Raw genomic sequence first — 11,652 nt, forward strand, 5'->3', positions numbered from 1 at the left:
TTCTTTCTAGGACCTTCTAGAAAGCCTCTCTGAATTCAGGACAGGGATTCAGAGCCGGGACAGGGACAGGAGAGGGAGAAAGCTTGGTTTTGCAAAGCTTCTGCTGAGAGAACTAAAAGCATTAATTTGTGTGAAGGATAGGATGTACCTGGCCCACCAGCAAGGGCTCAGCCTTTTGAACCATGAGGGGATGCCAGTGAGCAAGCCTGGGCTCTAGGATAGCCATGGGGTCCAGCCTTCCTTATGCAGCATCACACAGGTTTTCCAAGCTTCCACAGGGCTCTCTTACCTATTTCTTGATATTGTCCTTATCTCAGTCCCCAGAAGTAGAAAATCTTCCCACCATACCCACGAGGAAACTGAGGCCTCAAAGCCCAGAAGATGGGAGGAGAGAATGATTCTGAGATTGGCCCACCAGGGGGCACCCAGGAGCACAACAGACCTCCAAAATGGGGAGGGGGTCTGAGCCTCCCGGGGTACACATTGCACACGGGCGATGGAAGAGTGTTAAGACTGGATCCCTGCACCTGGGGAGCTTTGGTTCAGTTTGATTTGACTTTTATCAAGGACCGACTGGCTTAAACGGGGGTGAGGTGGGGGACTGCTGTGTTCAGACGATTAGTGAAAATATGGCCTGTGACTAGGGATGTGAAGGAGATGGAAATAAGTGCCAGGGGAACCAGAAGCAGCAGCACTGGCTTTGGTCTGAGAAGGTCAGGGGAGACTTCCTGGAGGAGGCAGCCTTAGAGGGTTAGCATATCGCTGGATGCAGGCCTCAAAGGCTAAACATACAATGTACTGGAAACAGAGAGCATCCAATAGGTGAGGAACCTAGAGAAGGTCCCAGAAGGCCTTTAGTGTCTTTAGAAGGAAGCTGATGTTAATTGGGAAGGCAGCAGGAGCCCAGACCCCGCATCAGAGGGCTGACCTTAGGGGTCCGGGCTCAGGACTCAGCTGCTCCCCAGCCTTGTCCTGACACCCCTGCCCTCCAGGACACCTGGAACAGTTTCACCAAAGATGGAGCCTGGACTTAAGTGTCTGAGCAGGACCTGAGGCCAGCTCAGCCCCAGAGAGAAAGAGGGAGTGAGGTGTGCTGCCCAGTAGGTCCCAGGCCTGAAAGAGACCTCAGGCGCTACAGAGCCAGTCAGGTGCTGGCCTGGGCACTGGACCCATGTCCATGTCACCACCACCTGCAGATGCTCAGAAGCCCAGAACCCTGGCCAAGAGCAGGAGGCAGCTTTGAGCTGTGTCACAGGGTCACACTGAATAACCCCCCCCCCTCCAGCCCTTGCCTTTGAAAAGGAGGCAGAAAAGCCACCAGAAGAAAGGCAAGGAGGAGGAAGTTCTTTGTAGTAGGTAAAAGCCCCTGAGAATGGGGCACAGGCCAGGGATCCAGTTTCCTGTTTATGTCTCGGCACCTTAGCTCCAGGTTCAAATATGTAAACTATCTGCTGGCCGCTGGCTGCAGGTGTGTGTGCTCCCAGGCTGTGTGGAGGCCCGAGGTGGCCCCACATGCATTCCTGACTCTGGCCCCCCACCCTAATGAGCCAGGAGACAGAGGCAGCTAGCTCAGGGTTAACCCTTTCTGCACCACCAAGGAAGGCCCTATTAGGCTGCTCCGGGGGACTCTGGGGCCAGCTGGCCCTTGGGGGTGCTTGGGGGAGGCTGGGGGTTTCGGGACACGGTGCTTCATGTTTTCTGCCTCCAACTTTAGATGCAACCCAAAGTTGGGGGCTGTCTGCTGTGAGGGGCAGCAGAGTGGCTGAGTGTAGAGGATGGGTTGGGGCTCTGATATGAGGGGCAGCTGGATGAGGCTCTCAGGGGGCCAGGGTGCAGGTTCTGCGCCAGGGTCAGGAGATGTTAGCTGGACAACACTGCTTTTCTCGTGGCAGGGTGGGCATGTCCCCAGCAGGCCCACAGCTTCCTGGCACTGCCAATCCAGGGGCTAGGGGGTCCATCAGACAGTGCCGGTAACCTCAGCTTCCTCACTGGTCCCTGCAGCCCCCACCCTCCAGGGCTCTGGCTCCCTGTCCCCTGCTGACTGACTGTCAGGTGCCTGGGAAGAGATGTCTACCAGATAAACAGAGGGACCTGCCTGGGGCTAGGTCACCCCTGTGACCACTCCTTGCCCAGCCCCCTCTCTCTACCTCACTTTCTCCCTGGCAGAGGCCCCTCTGAGCTTGTCTCTGGTCAGAACCAAGCCCCTGCCCTCAGCCCACTACCCTGGGGCCTCTAGCCTTTACTGGGCTGCTACTGGTGCCCCTCCTGCAGCACCTACTCCCCTTACTGGGCACCTCCCTCACTCTGCAAGCCACCCATGAGCCTCTGTGACCACCACAATATTTGTTATGCTGTCTACATGGCACATAAAGCCAGCTTCTGCTCCTTATTTGTCAGCCCCACTAGCAGTGGAGGCACCCCAAGACAACAGCACAGCCGTTTGTCTCTCTCCCTGGTTGAAGCAGCAGCAGGGCGCTCTTTTGCCCTCACCCAGTGGCTGAATCACGTCCATTTATCAGCAGAGTCCTGGATATGATTTCTGTGGAGGAGACCCAGCACCCCCACACCTCAGAGAGATGATCTTCAAGCAGCGCAGGGTCCCCCCTGTGCCAGCCTCCCACTGAGCCTAGTGGTAAAGACCCTCAATGGTCCTGATACCCATGAGACCTGCCATCGGCCAAGCCCAAGCCAAGACTAAAGGAGTCTTAATGAACAGCCACTTAAGTTGGCCCCAGGGATGGAAGTAAGTCTGTGCTTGGGCCTGGCACTGAGTTGGGGGATAGGAAATCAGGCCTCCAGAGGTCCCCAGATCCCGCTGCAAAGGCCAAAGCCTTTCAGCCCTCATTGGGACCACTCAGAAAGCTGTTTGCCTGGTATCCATGCTGCCTGGTGCCGTGGCTCCCTCTGACACCACTTCTGCTTCCTGGGCTGTCCCTCAAGGCCACCGTCACAGGCTTGTTCCCCTCACCCGCCCCTCACATGTGCCTGGCACCTTCCCCTTCCATCTGCTCTCCCGGGCAAGCTCCCCCACTCTAGGGGCTCCGGCTGTGCTTACACGTCCCGGACTCACTCTCCCACCCAGACCCCTGCCCAGAGCTCCAGAACCCACGCCCTGCCTGCCTCCCAGGCCCCTCCACCCCAGGGGATCTCAGCATGGCCACGTCTGAGCCTGTCCCCCTCCCACCCTGACCCGTCCCCCTCCCGCACTCCCTGCCTCAGAACGGCGTCACCAGCCACCCCAGCTCCTGAGCTAGAATTAGGAGTCATCCAACGCACAGTCATCCTCGACACCTCCCTCTCACCCCCACATGGAATTGGTCATCAACTCCTATGGATTTCTCTTCAGAAAGGATCCCAGTGCCACCCTCCTCACAGCCCCGCTGGCAGCCTCATAGGGCAGGACCTGGCACCTCTCTCTTATTCCCACAGCTGCCCCCTCGCTCACCCTCCAGTCCATCCTCCACATCCACTGCCACCAGAGAAGCATTTCTAAAACAGAGTCTGGCTCATGGCCCCACTCAGAAGCCTCCCGTGGCTCCCCATGTCCCCCACTGACACATTCATGAGGACCTGCCTGTCCTAACCCCACCTCCGTTTCCTGCCACCTTCCCTACACGCCCAGCATTGCCCACACCATACAGGCCATGCCGGCCAGCCGATGCTTTTCCCCTTCACCCACCAAGCTTTTCCTGCCCTCTGGTATCAACATCCTTCATTTTCTTCCTGGCCTACGTCCTCTGAGAAGTCTTTCTTCCTTGTTCCTTCATCAATACATGGTAGCCCCCACCCCCTCCCCAGTTTCCATGGCACCTCGTCTCTCTCCATGTGCTTTCGTATCAACTCCTCCCCTAGACTTTGAGCTTCCCAAGGGCGTGGAGGATAGCTCTCGTCCATTCCTGTGTGCCCAGCCCTGGTATATGATGTTGGTGACCGTACACATCCGACTTGAGGACTGATTAAATTGAAATAAGAGGAAAAGCCTCGAATGCCACTCTGCCCCCAAGCTCCTGAGTACCTCAACCACCTGCCCCTCCCCAGAGCCCTTCCTCTGCCCGAATCTCCCCCCTGCATCCCTCCTACCTGCTGCCCTCAACACAGTGGGGAGGCTGGGGGGCCCTGGGTCTGTGACAGTGCCTGCTGGGAGGATGATGCTTGAGTCTGCACCCGGGGCCAGCGCTCTCCAGGGAGTGGGTCGAGCAGGTCAAGTGGGCCGTGGCCCTGGCCCATGGTCCTCCACTGTGGTGGTGAGCAGCCTCTCTGATTTTAATGCGGGCCTCAGTGCTTCGGTGAAAGCCGGCATGGGAAGTTGCTAATAATGGCACTAAAATAAAATATGCTACATCTGTTATGGGTAGCAGAACAAAATTAGCTGCTCACACCTCTGACATCCAAGATGTCTTAACTTAAAATACTCCTTGGCTTACTTTACATCATTTACTGATTATATTTAAAAGAAATACAATTTTGCAATTACTGTTCTTTCCAGTGTGATATCTGTGCATCATTTTCCTTTTATGTTTATATATTTCTCCTTCATTAGTGCAGTCTGAAGGGTGATTAGGATTCTTCAAACATTTTACAGAGGTTAAACGTTGATTAAGATTTAATTATTACTGTAAATAGCTTGGAATGACATATGGTGCAAAAGCCTGACATATGTGCATTTGAATAAATGAAGTGCTATTTCCCAGGATGCCTCAGTAGCTGTTTAACAGCTTTCCCGAAGGGTTATGTTACACCTCATGGTAAGATTGCTGGGATGTTATATTTTGTTGGTTTTTGCAGCTGAAAGCTAAGAACAGTTTTCCAGTTTTTTAAAAACATTGAATATTTTAAATACCTAAATTGTTTTGCACAAATTTTTGCTAATTTGTCTAACTAGGTTAAACATTTTCAAAAGCATTTAGATTTTTAAGCGTGGGCGCTGTGCATTGTGTCAGTGGCAGCATGGGGACGAGGGGAGCCGGTGGGGTGGAGGGGACTCGGAGGCCGGCAGGGGTGGGGAGGGAAGAGGTGGCTTGATGAGAGGGGGTGGGGAAGAGGCCTGGGCCCCAAGCCTAGCTCTTGTCTCTTTGGCCTTCTCCAACGGCCAGAGCCCGGGTATTGGGCTACCACGGACTACAGGGCAAGGGGTCCCCCTTCCCCAGGGACTGCACCACACCCACCAGCTCTAGTTCCCGCTGACCTCCCTCTCCCCTGGCCCCTGACATGTGGCCCAGGCACAGCTACATTCTCCGAAGGCAGGGCTGCTCTGTGGCATCCTCTGCCCAGCCTGCTATGTCTTGAGGTAGAGCAGGTTTCAGCTGAACTAAGCCCCAAGGGCCCGCACTTCCCTGACTCTACCTAGGGTGGAGACCAGGCCCAGGGCCCCTCATCTCGGTAGCACCTCCCTCCCAGGCTCCGTGGGGGGGGGGGGGGGCGGCTCAGGCATCCCTACTGGCTTAGTTCCTGGAGCTGCAGATGGACATCTGGGCTGCTGTAGAGCTTCCAGGGGGACCCTCTCCTCCCCGGGCCTCCTGCCTCCTTTCTTCCCATTCATTTATTCAACACTTACTGAATACCTCCTGTGTACTGGCATCCTTGAGGATGCGGGGATGAACACGATCGCACATGACGCTTGCTGCCTCATGGAGCTTGCGATCTAAAGTGGAGAGGGGGAAGATGAGTGGACAGTCAATGTCACCAACAAGTGATACAGCTGGGACGTAAGAAGTCCCAGGAGCTGTGGGGCCCCGGGGAAGTGGCCATGCCCAGGCTGGAGGAGAGAAGATGTCTAACGCTGCTGCCACGTGGAAGAGAAGGCCAAGGAAGGACAGAAAGTGGGGTGATGGAGGCGCCATTTCAGGCAAAGACTCAGGGTGGGGAAAGCCCTGTGTGTCGGACAGGCTGAAATAAATGGTGTCTCCAGGCCAAGGGGCAGGGTAGATCAAGGGAGTGGCTGGATAGCACAGGAGCCTAGACTGGGTCCCTGAGGACAGTGGGGTCATTGAGCCATGTTAAAAGGAACACAGAGGGGTAACCAAAATTGTGGTTGAGAAGGCTCACACTGCCTGAGGTGGGGGTGGACTGGGGTGGCTGGGACTCCAAGGGAAGGAAGGAGAGAGGATGTGAGGCAGTGCCTGGGCCCCCACTGGGTGGTGGTGTGGAGAGGTGGGCTGGGGAAGAGGGAGATGGTGACTTCAGTTTCAATTTGGATTTCAGAGTTGAGTTCTAGCGCCTGTAAGGTATCCACGAGAAGGTCTAGGAGGCAGTCTCTGCAGGCCCAGGACCCAGGGCAGAAACATGGCTGGAGACTCCTCAGATCTGGGAATCACCAGGAGGGTTGAATCACCCCCCAGGTGTTGTGCACCCAGCCAGGGTGAGCCCCAGCGACCCTGACAAGTGTCCAGTGGATGTCACGAAATGTGGGGGCGGCAGTGAACTTGGAGAGAAGGATTTTTGTGGAGTATGATGGGAACAGAAGCCAGATTTGCTGTGGGTTGAAAAGTCAGTGGGAGGTGAGGAGGTGGAAAGGCCAGTTGAGACAGTGCCTTAAAGAAACGTGGTTGTTGGGGAGGAGAGACAGACCAGGCAGTAGCTGGAGTGTGATATGGGCTTGATGGGACATTTTGGCAGTCCTTGTCAATGTTGAAATGCTGATGGTCAAGAGTCAGTGGACTGTGAAGGTGGGAGCCGAGGAGGACGGTCTGGCAGTGGGCTCCCGGAGTGGGTGTCGGGCAGGTGGACCCCAGGAGATTGTGCCTTCTGAGGGGACGAGTGGCAGGAGCACAGGCATGGAGCAGTATGGACAGATAGTTCATGGGGTTGGTGGCGGGATGCTGAGGTGCTTTTTCTCTCAAGTAGAAAGAAGGCTCTTCTGCTCAGGATGAGTGAGGAGCTGAGGGTGGGTGGCTGAGGAGGGTGGGATGTTAAGGGGGTTCTCTGTGGAGAACGGGAGGAGGAGCTGACTGAAGTGGTCAGGAGGGAGAGGTTTGCTGGTCACTGTGGGGGGCAAGCCAAAGTCAGGGACTGACTGGGAATGTTGAGTGTCAGGTTCTAGTGGAGAGAATGTGGATGCCTGTTTGAGTTCCTCCAAAGCCAGGCTTCTGCCAGTCGGGGCTGAAAGGACTTTTGGGCTAGAGATTAGCTGGAGTCATGGTCCCCGGTGTCCGGGTTGGAGGGGGAGGATGTGAAGACTGAGCTGCAGAGAGTCTGGGGCCTGAGATCTTCAGGGTCTAAAAACAGGGAGAGAAGGATAGGGGACTGTGGAGTCCAAGAGGGTGGAATTTGGATTTCAGGAGCGTGGGTGGAGCAGCCCTGGGTGGTGACTGGTCCGGGGTGTGGTGTGGGGCCCTAGCCAAGGCCCCTGGAGATGAGGAAGACATAACTCGGAGGTCAGGGTGTAGGACATACACCTGCACAGACATGGCGCCAGAGGAAGAGACAAGACCTAGACGGGAAGGGTGACTGTGAGCCCCCTGGAAGGAGAGCAGTAAAGAGGGATGTGTCAGTAGGTGGCAGAGGGGGAGAACTGTGGGCACTGCGGTCCTCCCAATTTTCCTCCCAGTTTCCACACTCACCCCTCCCCTCCTGTCCCCCCTCACCTTTCTTCTCTGTTCTCACTCTCTCCTCAGATTGAGACATCCCAGTTAGAGCCAGAGATTGCCCGAGCCACAAGTAGCCGGACAGTGGTATACAACAAGGGGCTGTGAGTGGCGGCCAGCCGGCCTGGGGACGGAGCACTAGCCAGGCCGGGCAGCTGGAGGTGGGGAAGGGGTCTCATGGGCTGGGCCTGCAGGGGGTGGGCAAGCTAACCCCACCCATCCTGAGCCGCCTGGGGGAGCACTGAACCCACAGTTAGGGAGACTAATCCATTCACATGTTAACATAAGGGAGAGGAATTCTGATACATTTCCTATAAAAAATAATCAAGTGCATTTCTGGGCCTTACGTGGGGTTGTCAAAACTCTACTCAGCACAATCATGTGTGAAGCTGAAAATTTGTAGAGTGCCCACGGGGTAGAATTAGGATCCTTTTATACTTTGGTTTTCTTTTTTATTTTTCTTTTTTATCAGAATCAAGTCTGAGCCTTGGTTAGAGCTGCCCAGATACAGCAGCTGACCAGCGGTGGCAGGAGGAGGCCTGGGGCCTGGTTGGTTTGGCAGCAGGGCTGGTAGATTCAAGATATTATGATAGCCAGGCCCAGTGGCTCCCTGGGCCGGGCTGGGCTGGGCTGGGTGGTGGGGGAGGGAGGGAAGGCAGTTTGCACCTCACAGGATGGACCAACAGCAATGACCGAGGTCCTCAGAAGGTGGCCCTGGGAGTCAGGAACACTGGAAGCCTCGGAAAGGTTTTATGAGCAATTGCCTTTGAGCGTGGCCAGCCCTCATCCATGCCACAACCTGCAGAACCAATCTCTCTGCATGAAGCCCAGTGTCTGGGGCTGGGGTCACCCTTCATGGAACCCTGAAATGACCCCAGCTCCAGGCAAGAAGCTCCAAGAAGGAATGATGTTTGGCTGGAATTATGGGCCTGCATGTCAACCTCTGCAGGAAGATCCTCCTTGTAGTCACCAGGCTGGAAGCTGGGCTGAGGGTGGAGCTGGAGCTGGAGCTGGAGCTGAAGCTGGAGCTGGAGCTGGAGCTGGAGCTGGGCTGACTGCCATCTGGGGGGCCTCTCCAGCCCCCAAGGCTGTCTGCCCCATCCCACTGCTTCCTGAATGGAAGGGTCTTCTGCATGAGTGCGGAGGCCAGGTTTGTAGGCACCTATCTGAGAGTCAGCATCAAGCCAGGAACTGCAGGCCCTGGCTGTGACACGAATAGGCTGTGCGACTGTGGAGGATCCACTCCCCTCTCTGAGCCTCCACTTCCTGTCTGGAACCAGAGGACTGGATCAAGGGGTTCCCACTGGCTCTTCCAGCTGGACTGCATCTTTGCCTGTCCTGCTCAGATGCTGGTCCTCCCAGCCACATCCCCAATGTGGACACTGACTGAGAAAGGGGCCCCCTGGGGATGGCCAGCAGTTGGCCTCTGAACTGGACCTTAACTTTCTATATGTGAGCCCACATCCTGGGAACACTTGACCTTTGCCAAACACTTTTCAGTTCTGAAGGAGGCGATAGCTTGGGTGGCTGTGCCTAAGTGTGGCTCCATACCCACATGCCACCTCTCACCCTGCCCTGGCCTTCGATGCCACTTGCTGCTGGCTCCTGCTTCCTCCTCTTTGTGGGCCTGAGATGGGAGTGAACAGGGCAAAGAGGAAGCATGGGCCTCATTGTACCCCTCACCTAACGACAACCTGGGGAGAGACATGGCTGGAGGTGACCACATGTTCAGGAAAAGAGTAGTGCAGGGCAGCAAGGGCGGGGCCTTGGGCGACTCTCACCATCCTCAGTGCGGGGGTGGTTGTGACAAGGTGGGTCTTCCACAGGCATGGACTCCAGGCGCCCCCTCAGAAGCCCCTGCTGCCCTCACCTCCCAGCCAGGCCCTGCCATTTCTACAGGATGCTGCCCTGAGGCACCCCCACCCCCCACCACCCACAGTCACACTGAGTTGCTGAGGAGCAGCACTCCCTGACCAATCAGGAAAGGGTGAAACGGAGCAAGTAGGGAAAACAAAACAGTAGAGTGAAAGGTTGCCACAGTGTTAGAGGGGCAAGTATTTTTGAGCTGATCCTGCCACAATGTGACTGTGCCAGTGACGGGCTGGACATGTCTGGGTCCCCTTTGGAAAAGCTCTCTTCTACTCACCCTGCCCCACCCATCATTGAGTCTTGTTCTCATGCACTCTGCCTTGAGACCAGAACTGTGCACCCCAGTCCCCCTCCCCCCACTCTGGAGGCCTGGAAAAGATGAGGTCTCTCCCCTGCCCCCTCTGCGCTGGCTGCCCTGGCCCGGCCCAGCGCAGCTCCAGCCTTGTAGCATCTCGTAACCTACTTACTTTGTCTCCTGGATGATTTCTGTTCAGGTTCCCAAATGCAGTTTCAGGTGAGCTAAGGGGACTCCTCTTTCAGGACGGGATGGCAAAGGATCTGGATAGCTCAGGGGGATGGTGACAGGGGTTCAGGGGGCCACGCAGGCTTGGCTGTGGAGAACACCACGAGAGAAAACTCTCGGCCAACATCCATCCCCCACTTGGCTGTGGGCAGACTGGCTCATGACTGGCGGGGAGGCTGAGCCGGGCCCCACAGTGAGGGTACAGCTGGCCCAGCCGTGCCAGAATCCAGGGCATACTTGCAACTGGTTCTCTAGCCCTGGTGTACTGGCCCAGCCTTCTGGTCACTGCAGACATTTGCTCAGGCTCGGGGACACCCTTCTCCCATTTCCAGAGAACGGTCCAGTGGTACAAGGACCAAAAGCCCAAGATGTGTAGATGACTGCTGGGTCGAGGCGGCTAACCGCCTCCTTTCTGCTTCCTGATCAGGAGCCGGTTGGTTTTCTCTCCCGAGCCCCTGGCCTGGGAGCAGAGTGGTTCTGAGAGAAGAAAGGCCAGAGGCCAGAGGCCAGGCAGTTTCCCAGCCCTGGGCCAGGTGTGAGTGAGGCACCGGGACGCGTGCCTTAGCCACACCAAGGAGACTTTGCGGTGTCTTTTTAACCTTCTCAGAAAATTTCTCAGTCTCTGATTTATGTAATACTAACAAGCTGTGGGCAATAAATGATGGATTTAAAGCATCAGGGCTTGGCTTTGTGGATTGCAGGTGGAGTGACAGGGGTACAGAAACATAGTGAGGATGAGCCAGGGCTGCCTGAGGATTTTGTGGGGAGGGTCCTGAGAAAGGTCTACAAAGACCCAAGCTTCAGGAGGGGTCAAGCCCTCTCAGAGGCCCGGAGGGAAAGGGAGAGGAAAGGATGGAAGAGCACGTGAGGGCAGGAAGCCGGACAGAGGAGGCGGGCTGACTTCTGCAGAAGGAACCCCTTAAAAGAACAGCTGCAGAACACTCACTAGGCCCCACTGCAAGAACCTTGAGGAGACAGGAATTTGGGTAGATTCTCATACTGTTAAGACCCAGGGGACTAGGAGAGGAGTGCAGGGGGGTGGGTAGTTCTGGCCTGCCTGGGAGCCCAGAGAGGTTTCATAGGGAGGCAAGGTTTGAGCTAAGTGGAAAGGTCACCATGTCTGCAGGGTGCACGGCACTGACCCCAGGGACTCTCCCCCTTCCAGCTGCCCCACAGTCCCACAGGGCCAGGCCTTAGCTGCCTCCTGACAGCACTGGCTCCTCTTTCTCTAAGCAGCCCCCAGAACTCCTGGGGGAGTGAGGACTGAGCTCTTCTCTGGGACCTCTGAGCATCTTTTACCCTTGTAGGGCCTCCCATGCCAGGGGGACCATGTAGTAGAGGTGAGGTCCATGGTTGGGGTCAGGCTGACCCAGGTTCCAGCCCCAGCCTGGCTCCAGTGTGACTCTGTGACTTCCATCTAGTCATTTCCTTTATTCACCCATTAATCCCATCAGATGTTTATGAAGCATCTTCTCTAGCAGAGTCATGGTGTCTGTAGCTATAAAATGTCAAGAACAGCATCACTTGCTGCGCTGGTGTAAGGACTGCAGAGACCAGGTAAGGAATGCATCCAGACTCTTCTCTCATGCCTCTCTAGGAGAGTGGGGGAAGGGAAAGGGATGGGAGAAGGGTCTGATCTCAAAGGGATACTTCTAGGTTATGGGGCTTCTGGTCTCT

At 55.9% G+C, this 11,652-nt stretch overlaps 1 protein-coding gene across 2 annotated transcripts in view; it reads left to right on the forward strand.

The window, feature by feature from the left end:
* Window positions 1-10,650, forward strand: part of SFXN5 (sideroflexin 5) — a 122,221-nt gene extending 111,571 nt beyond the window's left edge. For both annotated transcript variants that reach the window (XM_055312684.1, XM_055312683.1), the window contains one exon: window positions 7,614-10,650. In XM_055312684.1, coding sequence (XP_055168659.1) covers window positions 7,614-7,691 — 78 coding nt within the window. In that variant the 3' untranslated portion in view covers window positions 7,692-10,650. The remainder of the gene's footprint in view (window positions 1-7,613) is intronic.
* Window positions 10,651-11,652: the final 1,002 nt, after the last annotated feature.

This window comes from Nyctereutes procyonoides, unplaced genomic scaffold (genome assembly GCF_905146905.1).
Source record: "Nyctereutes procyonoides isolate TBG_1078 unplaced genomic scaffold, NYPRO_anot_genome, whole genome shotgun sequence".
Lineage (NCBI taxonomy): Eukaryota > Metazoa > Chordata > Mammalia > Carnivora > Canidae > Nyctereutes > Nyctereutes procyonoides.